General features: G+C 53.9%; 1 protein-coding gene and 1 pseudogene across 1 annotated transcript; both read right to left on the reverse strand.

Moving 5' to 3' along the window:
• Nucleotides 1–11,657: 11,657 nt before the first annotated feature.
• On the reverse strand, nt 11,658–12,552 carry LOC135972459 (interferon beta-like; annotated as a pseudogene).
• Nucleotides 12,553–16,695: 4,143 nt separating this feature from the next.
• Nucleotides 16,696–17,891, reverse strand: LOC135972260 (interferon beta-like). Its single transcript, XM_065549621.1, has one exon. It carries the CDS (start codon nt 17,349–17,351, stop codon nt 16,776–16,778), a length of 576 nt encoding a protein of 191 aa, XP_065405693.1. The 5' UTR covers nt 17,352–17,891; the 3' UTR covers nt 16,696–16,775.
• Between the last annotated feature and the right edge of the window lie 3,723 nt (nt 17,892–21,614).

The following is a 21,614-nucleotide window of genomic DNA, read 5'->3' on the forward strand; positions in this document are numbered from 1 at the left end:
TCCATTTTGTCCCAAGAGAGGGATATCGTGGGCCAGGTACAGTAGCCTGTGGCGGTACTTCTGGGGGACCACTAGCTGTCTCCTGATCCCCCACAGTTCCACTTCCCCTTGGGGAAGCCCATTCCCAGTACAGGAATCCCTTCTCCCAAAGGAATCTTTCCTGGCAGCCTTCCGCCAAAGGTTTCACCGTGCTGTGGCCAGCAAATTCCCTTAGCTTCTCTAAGAAGGGATTCTTCTGCAGCTCAGCCTGGAATTCAGTGGCTGTTTAAGGGATGGAGACCTGTTCCCTCTCAGTGGCTGGGTCCGAGGCTGCAGCCCTGCCAAGTCCTGTCCCCGGTGACTCCTTTCCTGCCAGGGTAGAGACCTGCACCCCCGGCAGGGCATCACCTCCGGTGTCAGGGCAGAGTGCCCTTCGCTGGCTCTGGCTACGGGTGATGACTAGGGTGTTCTAGAGGCTGCCAGGTCACCCCCCATCAGCACCTCGGTTGGCAACTGATGGTGCACCCCCGCATCTTTGGCCTCTCCTTGGCCCACCATTTCAGATGTATCCTTGCCATAGGTACCTTAACTGGGGGTTCGTACACGCCCGTCAGGGTTAGGTAGGTGTTGGGCACCACCCGGTTTGAGGCCACCACCTCAGGCCAGGCCAGCGTCACTTCAGCGCCTGTGTCCCACTACCCAGTGACCTGCTTCCCATCCGCCTCCAGGGGAATGAGGCACTCGCTCCTCAGGAGCCGCCCCACACCCACTCTGTAGACTGAGAACTTTGAATCCACAGCATCAAGCCTCCCCGAGGAGCTGGCCTGGGAGACTCCTCCCTCTTGGGCCATTGCTAAACTGCCAGCCCCTCCTCCTGATGGGATCCCACCCAGTTAACTCTGTGAGGGCTCGGTTTGCACATCCTGTCCCTGAGCTTTTGGTACCGGGCCCATCTGTGGCCCCTCTGCCCACAGTAATTACACCTCTGGTCCCGTTGGTTCCCTGGGGCCGGTCAGTCAGCTCTGGTATTGGCTGCGCCTCTTGGAAGGGATTTATCTGACAATCCCTTCAGGGAAGTCCCTGAGTGATAACGCTTCTGCACTGATGTGGGCCTGTCCCCCTGGGATTCCATTCCATATCCTGACCTGCTGTCTACAAACTCGTAAGCCAGCAGCCCTGTGTGGCGCAGGTCCTTCAGCCTCTTGTCCACGAACCAGATCTTTAGATCAGGGGGACAGAGTTCATATAGTCGCTCCAGCCCCATTAGTTCAATCATGTCCTCCTTGGTCTGTGCCCCAGCCCCATTCACCCACTTGCAGGTGTATTTTCCCCCATCAGCGTGACCAGTTCCAGATAGGTCATCCCCTGGGTCTTCTGCACACTCCGGAACTTTTTCCTGTATGCCTCGGGGGTCAGCTCAAACTTGCGCAGCTGGGCTTGTTTGAACAGTTCATAGTTCCCTGCTTCCACCTCATCCATCTGGCTGAACATCTCTGTGCCTTTGGGACCCAGTACAGGGGTGAGATGCTGAAGCCTGTCTGCAGGGTCAACCTGGTGCACATTGCAGGCCTTCTCAAAGGCAGTGAGGAAGGTGTCTGTATCATCCCCTTCCTTAAACTAAGGCCGCAAGGCCATCGGGGAGCCGGCCCGCCGATGGCCGCAAGGCCATCGGGGAGCCGGCCCGCCGATGGCCGCAAGGCCATCGGGGAGCCGGCCCGCCGATGGCCGCAAGGCCATCGGGGAGCCGGCCCGCCGATGGCCGCAAGGCCATCGGGGAGCCGGCCCGCCGATGGCCGCAAGGCCATCGGGGAGCCGGCCCGCCGATGGCCGCAAGGCCATCGGGGAGCCGGCCCGCCGATGGCCGCAAGGCCATCGGGGAGCCGGCCCGCCGATGGCCGCAAGGCCATCGGGGAGCCGGCCCGCCGATGGCCGCAAGGCCATCGGGGAGCCGGCCCGCCGATGGCCGCAAGGCCATCGGGGAGCCGGCCCGCCGATGGCCGCAAGGCCATCGGGGAGCCGGCCCGCCGATGGCCGCAAGGCCATCGGGGAGCCGGCCCGCCGATGGCCGCAAGGCCATCGGGGAGCCGGCCCGCCGATGGCCGCAAGGCCATCGGGGAGCCGGCCCGCCGATGGCCGCAAGGCCATCGGGGAGCCGGCCCGCCGATGGCCGCAAGGCCATCGGGGAGCCGGCCCGCCGATGGCCGCAAGGCCATCGGGGAGCCGGCCCGCCGATGGCCGCAAGGCCATCGGGGAGCCGGCCCGCCGATGGCCGCAAGGCCATCGGGGAGCCGGCCCGCCGATGGCCGCAAGGCCATCGGGGAGCCGGCCCGCCGATGGCCGCAAGGCCATCGGGGAGCCGGCCCGCCGATGGCCGCAAGGCCATCGGGGAGCCGGCCCGCCGATGGCCGCAAGGCCATCGGGGAGCCGGCCCGCCGATGGCCGCAAGGCCATCGGGGAGCCGGCCCGCCGATGGCCGCAAGGCCATCGGGGAGCCGGCCCGCCGATGGCCGCAAGGCCATCGGGGAGCCGGCCCGCCGATGGCCGCAAGGCCATCGGGGAGCCGGCCCGCCGATGGCCGCAAGGCCATCGGGGAGCCGGCCCGCCGATGGCCGCAAGGCCATCGGGGAGCCGGCCCGCCGATGGCCGCAAGGCCATCGGGGAGCCGGCCCGCCGATGGCCGCAAGGCCATCGGGGAGCCGGCCCGCCGATGGCCGCAAGGCCATCGGGGAGCCGGCCCGCCGATGGCCGCAAGGCCATCGGGGAGCCGGCCCGCCGATGGCCGCAAGGCCATCGGGGAGCCGGCCCGCCGATGGCCGCAAGGCCATCGGGGAGCCGGCCCGCCGATGGCCGCAAGGCCATCGGGGAGCCGGCCCGCCGATGGCCGCAAGGCCATCGGGGAGCCGGCCCGCCGATGGCCGCAAGGCCATCGGGGAGCCGGCCCGCCGATGGCCGCAAGGCCATCGGGGAGCCGGCCCGCCGATGGCCGCAAGGCCATCGGGGAGCCGGCCCGCCGATGGCCGCAAGGCCATCGGGGAGCCGGCCCGCCGATGGCCGCAAGGCCATCGGGGAGCCGGCCCGCCGATGGCCGCAAGGCCATCGGGGAGCCGGCCCGCCGATGGCCGCAAGGCCATCGGGGAGCCGGCCCGCCGATGGCCGCAAGGCCATCGGGGAGCCGGCCCGCCGATGGCCGCAAGGCCATCGGGGAGCCGGCCCGCCGATGGCCGCAAGGCCATCGGGGAGCCGGCCCGCCGATGGCCGCAAGGCCATCGGGGAGCCGGCCCGCCGATGGCCGCAAGGCCATCGGGGAGCCGGCCCGCCGATGGCCGCAAGGCCATCGGGGAGCCGGCCCGCCGATGGCCGCAAGGCCATCGGGGAGCCGGCCCGCCGATGGCCGCAAGGCCATCGGGGAGCCGGCCCGCCGATGGCCGCAAGGCCATCGGGGAGCCGGCCCGCCGATGGCCGCAAGGCCATCGGGGAGCCGGCCCGCCGATGGCCGCAAGGCCATCGGGGAGCCGGCCCGCCGATGGCCGCAAGGCCATCGGGGAGCCGGCCCGCCGATGGCCGCAAGGCCATCGGGGAGCCGGCCCGCCGATGGCCGCAAGGCCATCGGGGAGCCGGCCCGCCGATGGCCGCAAGGCCATCGGGGAGCCGGCCCGCCGATGGCCGCAAGGCCATCGGGGAGCCGGCCCGCCGATGGCCGCAAGGCCATCGGGGAGCCGGCCCGCCGATGGCCGCAAGGCCATCGGGGAGCCGGCCCGCCGATGGCCGCAAGGCCATCGGGGAGCCGGCCCGCCGATGGCCGCAAGGCCATCGGGGAGCCGGCCCGCCGATGGCCGCAAGGCCATCGGGGAGCCGGCCCGCCGATGGCCGCAAGGCCATCGGGGAGCCGGCCCGCCGATGGCCGCAAGGCCATCGGGGAGCCGGCCCGCCGATGGCCGCAAGGCCATCGGGGAGCCGGCCCGCCGATGGCCGCAAGGCCATCGGGGAGCCGGCCCGCCGATGGCCGCAAGGCCATCGGGGAGCCGGCCCGCCGATGGCCGCAAGGCCATCGGGGAGCCGGCCCGCCGATGGCCGCAAGGCCATCGGGGAGCCGGCCCGCCGATGGCCGCAAGGCCATCGGGGAGCCGGCCCGCCGATGGCCGCAAGGCCATCGGGGAGCCGGCCCGCCGATGGCCGCAAGGCCATCGGGGAGCCGGCCCGCCGATGGCCGCAAGGCCATCGGGGAGCCGGCCCGCCGATGGCCGCAAGGCCATCGGGGAGCCGGCCCGCCGATGGCCGCAAGGCCATCGGGGAGCCGGCCCGCCGATGGCCGCAAGGCCATCGGGGAGCCGGCCCGCCGATGGCCGCAAGGCCATCGGGGAGCCGGCCCGCCGATGGCCGCAAGGCCATCGGGGAGCCGGCCCGCCGATGGCCGCAAGGCCATCGGGGAGCCGGCCCGCCGATGGCCGCAAGGCCATCGGGGAGCCGGCCCGCCGATGGCCGCAAGGCCATCGGGGAGCCGGCCCGCCGATGGCCGCAAGGCCATCGGGGAGCCGGCCCGCCGATGGCCGCAAGGCCATCGGGGAGCCGGCCCGCCGATGGCCGCAAGGCCATCGGGGAGCCGGCCCGCCGATGGCCGCAAGGCCATCGGGGAGCCGGCCCGCCGATGGCCGCAAGGCCATCGGGGAGCCGGCCCGCCGATGGCCGCAAGGCCATCGGGGAGCCGGCCCGCCGATGGCCGCAAGGCCATCGGGGAGCCGGCCCGCCGATGGCCGCAAGGCCATCGGGGAGCCGGCCCGCCGATGGCCGCAAGGCCATCGGGGAGCCGGCCCGCCGATGGCCGCAAGGCCATCGGGGAGCCGGCCCGCCGATGGCCGCAAGGCCATCGGGGAGCCGGCCCGCCGATGGCCGCAAGGCCATCGGGGAGCCGGCCCGCCGATGGCCGCAAGGCCATCGGGGAGCCGGCCCGCCGATGGCCGCAAGGCCATCGGGGAGCCGGCCCGCCGATGGCCGCAAGGCCATCGGGGAGCCGGCCCGCCGATGGCCGCAAGGCCATCGGGGAGCCGGCCCGCCGATGGCCGCAAGGCCATCGGGGAGCCGGCCCGCCGATGGCCGCAAGGCCATCGGGGAGCCGGCCCGCCGATGGCCGCAAGGCCATCGGGGAGCCGGCCCGCCGATGGCCGCAAGGCCATCGGGGAGCCGGCCCGCCGATGGCCGCAAGGCCATCGGGGAGCCGGCCCGCCGATGGCCGCAAGGCCATCGGGGAGCCGGCCCGCCGATGGCCGCAAGGCCATCGGGGAGCCGGCCCGCCGATGGCCGCAAGGCCATCGGGGAGCCGGCCCGCCGATGGCCGCAAGGCCATCGGGGAGCCGGCCCGCCGATGGCCGCAAGGCCATCGGGGAGCCGGCCCGCCGATGGCCGCAAGGCCATCGGGGAGCCGGCCCGCCGATGGCCGCAAGGCCATCGGGGAGCCGGCCCGCCGATGGCCGCAAGGCCATCGGGGAGCCGGCCCGCCGATGGCCGCAAGGCCATCGGGGAGCCGGCCCGCCGATGGCCGCAAGGCCATCGGGGAGCCGGCCCGCCGATGGCCGCAAGGCCATCGGGGAGCCGGCCCGCCGATGGCCGCAAGGCCATCGGGGAGCCGGCCCGCCGATGGCCGCAAGGCCATCGGGGAGCCGGCCCGCCGATGGCCGCAAGGCCATCGGGGAGCCGGCCCGCCGATGGCCGCAAGGCCATCGGGGAGCCGGCCCGCCGATGGCCGCAAGGCCATCGGGGAGCCGGCCCGCCGATGGCCGCAAGGCCATCGGGGAGCCGGCCCGCCGATGGCCGCAAGGCCATCGGGGAGCCGGCCCGCCGATGGCCGCAAGGCCATCGGGGAGCCGGCCCGCCGATGGCCGCAAGGCCATCGGGGAGCCGGCCCGCCGATGGCCGCAAGGCCATCGGGGAGCCGGCCCGCCGATGGCCGCAAGGCCATCGGGGAGCCGGCCCGCCGATGGCCGCAAGGCCATCGGGGAGCCGGCCCGCCGATGGCCGCAAGGCCATCGGGGAGCCGGCCCGCCGATGGCCGCAAGGCCATCGGGGAGCCGGCCCGCCGATGGCCGCAAGGCCATCGGGGAGCCGGCCCGCCGATGGCCGCAAGGCCATCGGGGAGCCGGCCCGCCGATGGCCGCAAGGCCATCGGGGAGCCGGCCCGCCGATGGCCGCAAGGCCATCGGGGAGCCGGCCCGCCGATGGCCGCAAGGCCATCGGGGAGCCGGCCCGCCGATGGCCGCAAGGCCATCGGGGAGCCGGCCCGCCGATGGCCGCAAGGCCATCGGGGAGCCGGCCCGCCGATGGCCGCAAGGCCATCGGGGAGCCGGCCCGCCGATGGCCGCAAGGCCATCGGGGAGCCGGCCCGCCGATGGCCGCAAGGCCATCGGGGAGCCGGCCCGCCGATGGCCGCAAGGCCATCGGGGAGCCGGCCCGCCGATGGCCGCAAGGCCATCGGGGAGCCGGCCCGCCGATGGCCGCAAGGCCATCGGGGAGCCGGCCCGCCGATGGCCGCAAGGCCATCGGGGAGCCGGCCCGCCGATGGCCGCAAGGCCATCGGGGAGCCGGCCCGCCGATGGCCGCAAGGCCATCGGGGAGCCGGCCCGCCGATGGCCGCAAGGCCATCGGGGAGCCGGCCCGCCGATGGCCGCAAGGCCATCGGGGAGCCGGCCCGCCGATGGCCGCAAGGCCATCGGGGAGCCGGCCCGCCGATGGCCGCAAGGCCATCGGGGAGCCGGCCCGCCGATGGCCGCAAGGCCATCGGGGAGCCGGCCCGCCGATGGCCGCAAGGCCATCGGGGAGCCGGCCCGCCGATGGCCGCAAGGCCATCGGGGAGCCGGCCCGCCGATGGCCGCAAGGCCATCGGGGAGCCGGCCCGCCGATGGCCGCAAGGCCATCGGGGAGCCGGCCCGCCGATGGCCGCAAGGCCATCGGGGAGCCGGCCCGCCGATGGCCGCAAGGCCATCGGGGAGCCGGCCCGCCGATGGCCGCAAGGCCATCGGGGAGCCGGCCCGCCGATGGCCGCAAGGCCATCGGGGAGCCGGCCCGCCGATGGCCGCAAGGCCATCGGGGAGCCGGCCCGCCGATGGCCGCAAGGCCATCGGGGAGCCGGCCCGCCGATGGCCGCAAGGCCATCGGGGAGCCGGCCCGCCGATGGCCGCAAGGCCATCGGGGAGCCGGCCCGCCGATGGCCGCAAGGCCATCGGGGAGCCGGCCCGCCGATGGCCGCAAGGCCATCGGGGAGCCGGCCCGCCGATGGCCGCAAGGCCATCGGGGAGCCGGCCCGCCGATGGCCGCAAGGCCATCGGGGAGCCGGCCCGCCGATGGCCGCAAGGCCATCGGGGAGCCGGCCCGCCGATGGCCGCAAGGCCATCGGGGAGCCGGCCCGCCGATGGCCGCAAGGCCATCGGGGAGCCGGCCCGCCGATGGCCGCAAGGCCATCGGGGAGCCGGCCCGCCGATGGCCGCAAGGCCATCGGGGAGCCGGCCCGCCGATGGCCGCAAGGCCATCGGGGAGCCGGCCCGCCGATGGCCGCAAGGCCATCGGGGAGCCGGCCCGCCGATGGCCGCAAGGCCATCGGGGAGCCGGCCCGCCGATGGCCGCAAGGCCATCGGGGAGCCGGCCCGCCGATGGCCGCAAGGCCATCGGGGAGCCGGCCCGCCGATGGCCGCAAGGCCATCGGGGAGCCGGCCCGCCGATGGCCGCAAGGCCATCGGGGAGCCGGCCCGCCGATGGCCGCAAGGCCATCGGGGAGCCGGCCCGCCGATGGCCGCAAGGCCATCGGGGAGCCGGCCCGCCGATGGCCGCAAGGCCATCGGGGAGCCGGCCCGCCGATGGCCGCAAGGCCATCGGGGAGCCGGCCCGCCGATGGCCGCAAGGCCATCGGGGAGCCGGCCCGCCGATGGCCGCAAGGCCATCGGGGAGCCGGCCCGCCGATGGCCGCAAGGCCATCGGGGAGCCGGCCCGCCGATGGCCGCAAGGCCATCGGGGAGCCGGCCCGCCGATGGCCGCAAGGCCATCGGGGAGCCGGCCCGCCGATGGCCGCAAGGCCATCGGGGAGCCGGTTTTGTAAAAATGTTGTTTAAAATGAAGGAGGAAGGTAGCTAGAACTTTTTGAAATTGGCGAAAAGCTGTCCCTTCCTTTGTCTGTCTGTTCTCGCAACTGGAGAGGCGGAGAAGGTAGCAGTTATGCTGTATCAAGCTTGGGTCCAGGTGTCTAAAATCATCAGTTTATTAGCTAGAAACTACTCATATGTAAGTAAATCAAGAAGCATGTAGCAAGACACGATTAGGTTTTTCTCATTTTATTTCTTTAATAAAATTTACCTTTTTTAAGAACAGGATTGTATTTTTGTTTCTTAAGTTGTTTGTGCACATTTTTTAGTTAGCTGGTGGCAACAGCTAATTTCTCTTTTTTCCCCTTTCCTTTCTCAGCTCTTCCTCAGAGCGGGAGCGAAAGGGCTTTATCATTTTTTGGTTAAATAGGTATTTAATACAAGCCACTACCACTATAGGTTGCCATTTTGTATAAAATACTACTTTATTTATAAATAATAAATATCTATGTAAAATACATAAATGAGAGCAATAAATAAATAATAAACTTCCATAAATATCCTGTTACAAATGAAAAGTAGCAACATCTTTTAAAATTCCACAACATCTCATTTCACATGACGTATAAAATATTAACAGCTGATCTATTGTTTGAGGAAAGTTGGTTACAAACTGTTCAGAGCCTGCTGCAGAGGATCCGTACAGGGATAGAGCCATCTGCATGTGTCTCTTACCTGTTCCACATGGAAGTGAGATAAGGAGCCAGGGAGTAAGACGCTTTTGCACATACTTCCCTCTTGGGTTGTTCTTCATACAGTTATGATCCACCTGGGGGGCCTTTTGTGAGCATACGTGCATTGGCGTCTGGCCAGGGCCTGCTCCAGGCACCAGCCTGGCAAGCAGGTGCTTGGGGCGGCTGCTCAGGAGAGGGGCGGCACGTCCAGCTATTTGGCAGCAATTCGGCAGACAGTTCCTCACTCCTGCTCGGAGCAAAGGACCTTCCGCCGAATTGCCGCTGCAGATCGCGATCGCGGCTTTATTTTTTATGCTTGGGGCGGCCAAAACCCTGGAGCCGGTCCTGGCTCTGGCAGTGCTAGAGGGAGTAGCTCGCAATGTCAGTGGCACAAAAATTACATTGTGTGGAAAGACCTTGTGTTCCGTACAGAAAACAGAGTCTCCTCTGTTTCTATGATGAAAGCTGGAGACAAACCAGTCACTATTTCCTCCTGCCTACTGATGGAACGAGGAAGGAGAGCTTAAGTGGGGATCTGTTAGTTGCATATTCCTCCCTGTTTATCCCCCTGTGGTTGGCTTTCCCACAGGAAGGTCTAAAATCATAGATGATAGAAATCATCAAATGGCTTCTTAAAGAAATGAATTGACTCTTTTATGTAGCACAGCTTAAATACTGTGTGATGAAATGATTGTCAGGAGGTTCCCCTCTGCACCATAGGGGTAATGAATTAGTTAGACTTTGAAGAAGAATTTATATGGCTCCCATGTGCTCTGTTACTGCCACGTACCACCAGAGAGGGGGATACATTTTGGAGGTTGTGAACCAATCCGTTTATAATCCTTGACTTGTTTATACAGTCCTTTTTTTTTCTCTCTCTCTCATTTCCATGTAATTGTGTTTTGTTAATATAACCTGTAGGCTTCAACTCCACCAAAGAATGAATGAATGCAGCGAGACTTGAGCAGGAAAGAACTACTACCATTGATAGGCACAGCTACTGAAAAACCCTGCACCATACGAAAGAATAGGCATTTGTTTTAAGAGTTAACTCCTTGTACATGCCTCTAAACCAGCAGGTCCCAAATTGAGGTTCATGTATCAGTGGTGGCACATGGAGGACCCGATGGTGGTCTTCAGTGAACTGGCTGATCCCACATTCCTAGTACTGAAATTACTATAAATGCATTCCTAGTACTGCTTTTTTTTGTTAAGCATTTGCTGTACCTGTCACGAAGGTGTTACCTGATCTCGAATAGGTGGGGAAATGGTCCACAGAACAATTTTTGTAAGAGTAGGCCCACATCATAAACTGTTTTAGAACCCCAGAGGGAAAACAAGTAGAGGGAGGGATAGCTCACTGGTTTGAGCACTGGCTTGCTAAACCGAAGGTTGTAAGTTCAATCCTTGAGGGGGCCACTTAGGCATCTGGGGCAAAATCAGTACTTGGTTCTGCTAGTGAAGGTAGGTCAACACCAAAATACTGTTACAAATCTAGCAAAATGATCTGAATATTTTCACAGTGCAGGAGGAGGATATATATAGTCTCACTAGTTTATAATTCCAGTGCACTTAATTATACATGACCTAGAATTTGGAATGCTCTTTGCTTTTTATTCTTGCAGTGAAACAGGCCTCCAGAAACTCCATTTGCTTATGAGTCCATGTTTGGATCTTTGAATGGGACTGTCATTCCAGGCAGCTAGGGAAGGAATGTGGCACGAGATATAGCAAATCTGTTTGAGGATTTTCTGGACGGCCACTTGGCAGTCTGTCTCTGCTAAGGCTTGAGAACCTTTTGGGGCCACATGAAGTCTCTCTCTTCTTTCTGACTTTACAGGAAAATTATCCTTCCGTTTTGTTTGGAAGTTGACCTCATTCACATTTGTTATGCTGAAGCAAAGCCAGTTACAATTCAGAGGTGGGATTTCATTTTTAAGAGTAGCCCAAGGAAAATTCTGAGCAAACGCGTAACATCAATGATTTGGAAGTCGTAAGGTTTTTCTCCTTCGGTTCAAATACTAAGTTGTCTTCTGGCATATTTTCAGCAATATCTTTTTTGTTTTACATTTTCTCATGTGAGTGAATCAGTGGTAATGACAAGAATATAAATTGTGCAATTGGAGTGCTGTAGGAGTTGTTTTAATGCAAGACAGACTGATAAGAGTCTGGTAAAGGAACTGCTTGTAGAATCAACTTAGACAATCCACTCCAGTGGAGATGTAGTTTCATTCAGCTGTTTTCATAACATCATTGCATGAAGCATCACATACTGAAATAAAAAAGGGGAATAGCTCAAACATGGAGAGTTTCAAATGCCAAATATAGACCATCTTTTTCTAACCAGATGTCAAATCATAAATCCTGAGCCTTAGTGTACATATGATCTTGTGAAAAAATTTTTTTTACCCAAATTGTTGAAATATAGAGGTAAACAGAACAAAGAAAAGCAGAATAAGTAGTCTTGGCCATCCCTATGTGCAGAAGTAACTGGCAGAATTAGATGGTGGGATAGAAGTGTGTGCCCACAGACCGTCAATTTTCTGGTGTCCTGATTGGGATTTTCTTTTACTAGGCAGTTGTTAAAAGTGGGCTTGTTGCTGTTTTTCCCCAACTAAGCCGCTCACTGGGCAAAGTTATATTTGGTATGGTTAATTCTTAAAGGATGATATTTTGTCATTAGTTGACAGTTATGATATACTTGTATATTTTTTCATATAGAATGTTGTGTGCGGTAAAGAAGCACTAAACTATATGCTACTCTAAAACCGTTTTATTAACATGAGTTTGAAATAGTAATTTCACCAGTACAGCTATGGGAGAAAGATTGGGCCCTATTAATAAGAATTATAAAATTCTGACCCATCTCTCTTCAGCTGTTTTATTCATATAATATTATTTGAGTTTTTTCTAGGAAAAATAAATATTTGGTATCTTCATTTTCAAGTCTTTTTGTGAATATGTTGAGAATTGGAAAACATCTGGATATTTCCACACGGATGATCTCCCTGGCACATTGGCTGTATTGCTTTTCTTTCAGGAAATCGTCTACTGTCTGGAAGTACCTCTTCAGTTTCAGGCTGGTGAACAGGAGGGTCTCATTTCCTGGGTAGGTTATCTCCTTTTCCATCTCAGCACTCAAACACGTCTCTAGCTTCTCAATCTGCTGGTGAAGTCCATTTTGGAATTCCTTTATGGAAGTTCCATCCCAGGCAACTTGGGTGAGATTGTTGTTTTAAAGATATGGAAGAGCTCTTGGAGGGTCTGCTGGATGGCTACCTTGGCATTCTCTTGCTGGGACAGTCGGATCTTGAGGATATCTCTGGGCTTGAAAGCTGTCCTTTCATTTAGACATTGGAAGGGAAAGTTTCCACCCATTTTCTCCAGACACTCTAAACTGTCGCTGTTCATTCTGGTTTGTAGAACATGAAGCCTGTTACAGTCCAGACATGAGATTTCACTGGAGAAGAGCAACATGAGGCAAAATTGCAGCAAACTCCTGCTAATCATGATGATGTCTTAGATTCCCTGTGTTTGTGCAGAACGTGAGCAACTGGTGCCTATTCAAGGTCTTTTTCAGAGTTCTGTGTTTTAGCCCCATGTCTCTGAATGTTAGTATTATGTAGGAGAGAGATTTTTCTTTCATCACTTTCTGGTATTCAAGGTATTCCATGCCTGAGGTTTTTACTTTCAGTTTCCTACTTTTTATTTAAGGAAGTGAACAAACAATCGGAAGAACAAAACCAAAAAGAGTCCCTTTTTAAATATTAATGAAACCCTACATTTCTTTCCTTAGGTTCTCCCCTTCCCCATTAGATAAAGGAAAATGTAAAGGGTAAGAAGAGTGGTGATTAACAGTATCCTACAGTTACAGGTCAGAGTAGGGACCTGTCTGTCTACTCCCAAGTACCTGTAGCTAGCATTGGGTATGAATGTCTGTTACCTTAGTAAGATTAGCCATGCATTGAAGTGATAACAGTGAATTTGGGAAGATGCGGGGAGAGGGCGAACTAATGCAGAGCTTCTTTTTGCCAGACCCTGCAAATAAGAGCAGTGGAGTGATGTGTAAAGCGGCTGTTCCTTCACTTCACCAGCAGATGGAACTCTTTCCCTAGCTGACAGGTTTGAGAGTAGCAGCTGGGTTAGTCTGTATCAGCAAAAAGAAGGAGGAGTACTTGTGACACCTTAGAGACTAACAAATTTATTTGAGCATAAACTTTAGTGGGCTAAAATCCACTTCATTGGATGCATGCAGTGGAAAATACAGTAGGAAGATATACATACACAGAGGACATGAAAAAATGGGTCTTGCCATACCAATTATAACGAGACTAATAGCCCACCTTAATTAGTCTTGTTATAGTTGGTATAGCAAGACCCATTTTTTCATGTTCTGTATGTGTGTGTGAGTGTGTGTGTGTGTAGGTTTATAGTTTCAAATGTGATTGACTTTCACCATTTGTGCTTTTTTTCTTATTTCAATGTGTGTTTTTCCTGGGCTTAAACACTGAAACCGAAGTGGTCTGTTGAATGAGCTACACATTCTGTAGCAAGTTTCACTTTCTGTTCTTCATGCCATAGCACTAGGCTGTCATGTTGGAGTTTTCATCAGCAAAGGAGAATGGTTTTCAATCCAAAAATAGAAAATAATTTTTATCTTAATTTTAAAAAAGAAAGGAAGAAAACATAAGAATATTTGTTTATTAGTTCTGTCACATCTCACTCCCCCATCTCCTCACATGCTTTCTGTTATTATCATACAGAGTTTGTGCCCAAACTACTTGGAAGTGTCACTTTGAAGAATGAAGTTTACACAGTATATTTATGTACAATACAGGACCCAACGCTTATACACCCCAGTCTCCCCTAGGAGTTCTGAGTGCACATTTCATGGCAAGTTGAAGCTTAGGAGGGAATATTTATAAGAGAAAAATTTAAAAATCTGAACTCTAACAAGAAAAGCTAAAGTAAGAAAGCAATGGAAGTAAAGACAGTCTTTCAGTATATTTGCATCAGCAATTAGCCTGTTTTCTGGGACAGATTAGATGCAGACTCAGCTGGGTGAAATATTTGCTAGAATTTGATGAAATACTGTGTATATAAATTTCAATTAAAAATAGCAGAACTTTTTTGGGATTATTTTTCCTCTATATTTCAACCATCTTTATTTGAATGTGTAATTAGATTAATTTGGCTCCTTTTCCCATTTGCAAATCTACAAATAAATTCAGATTTTGTTAATGTGTTTTTTAATATAATTTGACAAATGGTTTACATTCTACTCTCTGGTTTCAGAGTAGCACCCGTGTTAGTCTGTATCCGCAAAAAGAACAGGAGTACTTCTGGCACCTTAGGGACTAACAAATTCATTAGAGCATAATCTTTCGTGGGCTACTGCCCACTTCTTCGGATGCATAAATTTGTTAGTGTCTAAGGTGCCAGAAGTACTCCTGTTCTTTTTGCATTCTGTTCTCTGGTTGCTCAGGACCTTCTCACCACATCTTTTGCTTTGACTATTCCCTATTTATAATTTACTACTTGTTCTGTATGATGGTTCACCTGAGTTAACGTAATTATGTCTCTTCCCTGATTGGTTGCCTTCGGTTTCAAAACTATCATAATCCTAATACAAATGGTCTCTTCCTGCTCTCATTTCTCACATGTAATTTTGTTTGTGGTTGTACTCAAAAATGAATTTAGTCTGTACTGTGCTCACACACACAAAAAACTGGAACCGAATGTGTGTGTGTGTGTGTGTGTGTGACACACAAATGAGAATCATTCATGGAAGCCCATACTTGATGGTCGGGGGCGGTGCTTGTAAATGTATTGTGGAGACGTGGTATGTGAATGCAAACAAACCTGATTGATGGAGTTATGAACAAGCTAATTAAATGCTAACTTAACTGGTGTGTTTCTGAGGGTGCATACTGTCTTGATTAGTGCCCTCTTCCCTCCACCGCCAACACAACTATCTACTACACCAAACATCCACAACAAGAAGTTATTTGGTAGGGGAAAATAACTAAGGAAAAAGTAGCAGAGGAAAAAGAGGCAGAGGTCAGGTCTGCTGCATGGATTGTTACAGTGGAAAGACTAATTATCACCCCATTGCTACTCTTTTAATATGGAAGTACAGTGAACTTGCACACTGATTCATCAATGTATCTAAGTATGTTCCCAACTGGAAGCACGAACATCGGTGGGATGGGTCACATACTATAAGTCACGTGCATAAGAACTTTCTGGACTTGGGGTTTTAAGGTTGAATAATAATAGAGTTTTTGCTGGATTTTTTAAAATTGGGTCTTTAATAGAAATCAGTACCACTGTATGGTGCCATTTTGTATAATTTAATAAATTATTATGTTAATCTATGATAAAATATAAATAAGAGCAATAAATAGTAGACTGACATAAATATCCTGTTACAAATAAAATGATCTGAAAATATTTCCACAATGCACAAATAGTAGCAACAACTTTTAAAATTCCACTGCATCTCCTTTTACATCATGTATAAAATATTCATTGATTTCAGTTAGTATTTTTTTAAAGGTTGGTATTTTAATATCTAAACTTCTTTGAGTTTGTCCTATAGTTGAAAACTTTCTAATTCCACTCAGATTCTCTTGGTATCTCTTCACTTTCATCCTGGTGAGCTGAAAGTCCTTTCTTCCATCCTGGTGAGAGAGTCCCACCTTCCAGCACTGCAACCAAACATGTCTCCAGATGCCCAGCTGGCTGATGAGTGTGTTGGACTCTCTGAACGGAACTCCCGCCTCAGGTAGCTTGGGAGAGATATTTGCAAAAACAGCCGGAAATATGTTGGATTGTCACCTGGGCATTTTCCTTCAGAGACACTCATAACTGAGAACCTCTTGGTGCCACCTGAAATCTCTCTCTTCGTTCTGACATCATAGGAAAATTATCCACATGTCTTTGTTTGGAAACTGTTCCAGTTCACACATGTTATACTGTGGTTATACTGCATGTTACAGTTCAGAGGTGAGATTTGATCAGAGAAGAGTTGAACCATAGAAATATATAGCAAACACATAATGTCAACAATGTTTAAGGTCCAACCCTTTCTTTTGAAATTCTTGTCTTGTAACATTTTTGCATCAATATCCTTCATTTTGCATTTTAAACAATGAGTAAAGGAACAGAATATTATCACATAAAATGTAATTTGTGCAATTGGATTTCCATAATAGAGCGAATGTATTGCATAATACGTCAAGCGTTATGGAGTGTTAGACGTCACCGTGGGAAGAATCAGCAGAGAGGAGGGATTCCACTGCATCCTTCTGTTTTAATCTCAGTAGTTGCAGCGTCCAGAGCTGAAATGAAATAGGAAATAGTTGAAACACAAAGGGCAAAAATATAATTTTCATTGAACTGATCTCAATAAATTAAATGAAAACATCTTTTCCACACACAAGCTCGCAAGTCATTTAGTATGTTAATATTGTTTTTACAGTCTCTAGGAAGCTTCTCAAACTTTGGAATACTAGAAATAGTTCTCATGGGGACAGATTAATTAATAGCAATGATGATAATCGTAGAAACACCCTACATATGTCGAAGTTAGAGTACTTTGTGGTGTGGGAGGGAGGAAAGTATCATTATCTGATGACCAAAGTGCTGGTGAGGTGCCTAAAGATTCCACATATGTGTACTTTGTTGCGTGGTCTGCCAATTACCTGCTGCCCAACAGTACTGATACGTGAGAGATTATGAAGATGTGCAAAAATAAATAATAGTAGAAACCCCCAAAAATAAATCCATGTAATTGCAAATCCATTTCCAGCACAGGACAGGAAGAGCCTAAAGCTGCTGCCATGGAAATCAATTGCTATTTGGCCATAGACCCTGTAGAAGAAGGATCAGGCCCTATATAAGCAGAGTTATAAAATATCCTTTATCTTTTTGTTCAGCTGTAAAAATTACACTAATGTTAGTTCATTTACTCCAGGGAAAAGCTTTGTACTGTACCTTAGTTACTAAGGCTTCTAGTGAGTTTGTCAATCAGTACAAAAGATCTGGGTATTTCCACGCGAATGATCTCCCAGGCACACAGGCTGTATTGCTTTTCTTTCAGGAAAGCATCTATCCCCTGAAAGTATTTTTTCACTCTCCGGCTGGTGAGCTGGAGGTCCTCGCTTTCTGGGTTGGTTAATTCCTTCTCCATCTGTGCTCTCAAACATGCCTCCAGCCGCTGAATTTGCTGGTAAAGTCCATTTTGGAACCTGACTATGGAAGTCCCATCCCAGGCACTTTGGGTGAGGTTTTTGCTAAAGATGTTGAAGATCTGTTGGAGGATTTCTTGGATTGCCACCTTGGCATTCTCCTTCTGGGACACTGGGAGTTGGGCAACATCCTGGGTGGGTTTGAAAGCCGTCCTTTCATTTATGCATTGTGAAGGGAAATTTCCGCTCATTTTCTGCAGAAGCTCCAAGCTCTCTCTGTTCACTTTGTTCTGCTGGAAGTGAAGCATGGTACAGAGCCGAGATGAGATTTCAGTGGAGAAGAGCAGTACGAGGCAAACATGCAGCAAACAGCTGGAGGTCATGATGATGTCTATACCGTCCTTTTCTTTGTGTGGAACCGTGAGCCTGGAGTTTGTTGAGGGTCCTACGTAGACTGCTGTGTCTTTCCTTCATGTCTCCGAATATAAATATTTGGTAGCCGAATTTGTGTTTCATCATTTTCTGTTTTGTTTTTTTTTTTAATTTTTCCCTTCTGGAGGCTTCAATCTTTTTCTTTCTGTTTAATTCACTGCTTTCTAGTCCTGTGGTCACATTTCATTTTCTGGTTCTCTTCCCCTAGCACAGACTGTTGTGCTGGATTTTTCCATCATGGCAGGAAAATCTGTTTTCATCCAAAAAGAAAACTCTTTTCACTGACATTCGAAAGTAAAAAATCGCATGACGAAACCATGAAAACATTTTTGTACATATTAATTTGGTTAGAGTCTCCCAAGTCTTCCTGCACTTTTCTAAGAACTTTCAGATTTTTGTATCCGCTACATGAAAGTTTCTGTAAAGCAGGAAAAGCAGACTTATCAGAGGCCCCAGATTGCCATGGGCTATGCTCCCCATTTTCACATTACTTTCCATGGGTGTTGGGGATGTTTATTCCACACCAGGGTAAAGTCCAGAGGAAGATGTTGAGGAGAGAGGGGAATGAATAGTATGAATACTAGGAGAGGATAAGGTAACAGAGTAATCACAGGGTGTTGGGAGTTGGGGGAGCCAAATCATCTTTTTCAGTAAATTTGTATGGTAACAGCAATTTAGGGGCGCTGGAATAATTATTAGTGTGGCTGCTGAAAGCCATTGAACAAAACTGTAAAAGCTGTATATAATGGAGCCCATGCATTCACTTGCTAATATTACTTGAAGCTGCTCAACTCTAGCACCCCTACTTTCATCTCCCCTGCAGCAAGTAGGCTACCAACTAGTCTATTATTTGAGAAAAGTTGGCTACAAGGGCCTCAGAGCCTGCTGCAGGGGCTCCATGCAGGGATAGAGCCCTCTGCTTGTGACTCTTACCTGTGCCACATGGAAGTGTGTGTCGGGTGAGATGAAGTGCTATGGAGTTAGATGCTTTAGCACATAGTTCCCTCTTGGGTTGTTCTCCATATTGTTATGATTCATGTGCGGAGCCTGGAGTGAGTAGATGTGCATTGGGCTGGGGTAGTGCCAGTACAGGTCTGGTGGGTGCATCTCATCATGTCAGCTGCACAGAAATGACACTAAGGCCTGGTCTACACTACGAGTTTAGGTCAAATTTAGCAGCGTTTAATCAAATTAACCCTGCACCCGTCCACACAACGAAGCCATTTACTTCAAAATAATGGGCTCTTAAAATTGATTTCTGTACTCCTCCCCGATGAAGGGAGTAGCACCGAAATCGACATTGCCGTTTCGAATTAGGGTTAGTGTGGCCACAATTCGACGGTATTGGCCTCCGGGAGCTATCTCACAGTGTACCGTTGTGACTGCTCTGGACAGCAATCTGAACTCGGATGCACTGGCCAGGTAGACAGGAAAAGCCCCACGAACTTCTGAATTTCATTTCCTGTTTGCCCAGCGTGGAGAGCACAGGTAACCATGCAGTCCGAGAATCGAAAAAGAGCACCAGCATGGACCGTACGGGAGGTACTGGATCTGATCGCTATATGGGGAGAGGATTCCGTGCTAGCAGAACTACGTTCCAAAAGACAAAATGCCAAAACTTTTGAAATAATCTTCAAGGGCATGATGGAGAGAGGCCACAACAGGGACTCATATCAGTGCCACGTGAAAGTTAAGGAGCTCAGACAAGCCTATCAAAAAACAAAGGAGGCAAACGGTTGCTCTGGGTCAGAGCCACAGACATGCCGCTTCTACGCTGAGCTGCATGCAATTCTAGGGGGGGCCGCCACCACTACCCCACCTCTGACCGTGGATTCCGAGCATTGGGTAATCTCAGCCATGCCTGAGGATTCTGTGGACGGGGAAGATGAGGAGGAGGAGGAGGAGGACGACGAACTTGTGGAGAGCACCCAGCACTCCATTCTCCCCAACAGCCAGGATCTTTTTCTCAGCCTGACTGAAGTACCCTTCCAACCCCCAGACAATGAGGCCATGGAAGGGACCTCCGGTGAGTATACTTTTGTAAATATAAAACATGGTTTAAAAGCAAGTGTTTTTTAATGATTAATTTGCCCTGAAGACTTGAGATGCATTCAAGGCCAGTACAGCTACTGGAAAAGTCTGTTAACGTGTCTGGGGATGGAGCGGAAATCCTTCAGGGACATCTCCATGAAGCTCTCCTGGAGGTACTCCAAAAGCCTTTCCAAAAGGTTTCTGGGCAGTGCAGCCTTATTCCGTCCTCCATGGTAGGACACTTGACCACGCCATATTAGTAGCAAGTAATCTGGTATCATTGCAGGACAAAGCCTGGCAGCATATGGTCCCGGTGTTTGCTGGCATTCAAGCAACATCTGTTCTTTATCTCGCTGTGTTATCCTCAGGAAAGTGATATCGTTCATGGTAATATATGGTTGAAATATGGGAATTTAATTAAAGGGACAGAGGTGGCTGTTCCTACTGGGCTGTTTGCCTGTGGCTGAAAAGAAATCCTTCCCTGCAGTTAGCGAAGCGGGCGGGGGTGGGGAGAGATTGGTGCTGAGCTTTTCGCGTTTGGCTAGCAGGGATCTTCCCTGATACCAGCCATGCAGTGGGGGAGGGGAGGAAGAAGGAGAGATAAAACGATCATCCCAGAGAATTGGATGCGGGGGGGGTTAGTTTGGTTGCTGCTGCTGCATGTTAACAGGAAAACTGCAGCACTCAATGGGCTTTGTTTGGTATGTGGGAAAAGAGGGCACTGCTTTTCTGAAGGCTGCAGAAGCCAAAAGACAATGGCTTACCATGGCCGCATGCAAGCCGAATTCTGTTGCCTGGACCTGCGTCTGTGCTCTCTAACACCAAAGCCGCAGGCACTCAATATTAAGATGCAAAATGCGACCTTGTACTGAAATCACATGTGCTATGTAATGTGAATAGTGTTGTTCACCGTGAAAGAGTATAAGCATTGTTCTGTAAAATGTATCTTTTTAAATACTTCTCTCCCTTTTTTCCCTCCCTCGTGCAGCTGCAAATTTTTCAAGCCTCCCTCCTCCGTCCCAAAGGCTATCTCAGATAAGGCGGCAAAAAAAAAGGACACGAGACTAAATGTTCTCTGAAATCATGGAATAGACCCGCAATGAAAGAGCTCATCTGAATGAGTGGAAGGACACTGTATCAAAGTAAAGGAAAGATGCCAGTGAACGTGAGGACACAAGGGACCAACGTGAGGAGAGGAGAGACGCTCGAGATGAGAGGTGGTGGCAGGAAGATCAGAGGAGGCAGGATGCAACAGTGGAGCTGCTGCGTGAGCAAACGGACATGCTCCAGCGTCTGGTGGAGCTTCAGGAAAGGCAGCAGGATCAGAGTGCCGCTACAGCCCTTGTATAACCACCCTCCTCCCTCACCATGTTCCATAGTCTCCTCACCCAGACGTGTAAGAACGTGGGGGGGGGGAGGCTCCGTGTATATATATATATATATATATATACATATATATATATATATATATACACACACACACACACACACAGATAGAGGACATGAAAAAATGGGTCTTGCCATACCAATTATAACGAGACTAATAGCCCACCTTAATTAGTCTCGTTATAGTTGGTATGGCAAGACCCATATTTTCATGTTCTCTCTCTGTGTGTGTGTGTGTGTGTGTGTGTGTGTGTGTGTGTGTATATGTATCTTCCTACTGTATTTTCCACTGCATACATCTGTTGAAGTGGGTTTTAGCCCACGAAAGTTTATGCTCAAATAAATGTGTTAGTCTCTAAGGTGCCACAAGTACTCCTCGTTCTTTTTCCCTAGCTGGTGTGACACTGAAAATCCTAAAAACCTGCTATGCTCTAGCTGTCTCCTTCCTTCCAAGCTTTGGGAGGGAGTAATGCCATAGGGACCTCTGAAAATTTGATAAGGCATGGAAAGAATTCCCGTGGGAGACTGGGGTCAGACAACTATTAATCTCATGCAATTTCCTGGCCATTTGAAAAATGAGGGAGAAAAACCTTGTGTGTAGGGATTACCAGAGGATGGACAGAGGGCACTGAGAAACTGGGAGCTCTACTTAGGAACCTGATACCAGCTGTGAAAAAGCTGAGGAACAGGTTTGGTTGAATTACATGAACACGTTATCTTGTTGGGCACTTCTGAGTAGTTCCCCAGGATGTACTGTAGTGACATGGAAGGGAGTTGTTCAAAAAGATGTGGTAGGT

This window comes from Chrysemys picta, chromosome 6 (assembly GCF_011386835.1).
Source record: "Chrysemys picta bellii isolate R12L10 chromosome 6, ASM1138683v2, whole genome shotgun sequence".
In the NCBI taxonomy this organism is placed as follows: Eukaryota; Metazoa; Chordata; order Testudines; family Emydidae; genus Chrysemys; species Chrysemys picta.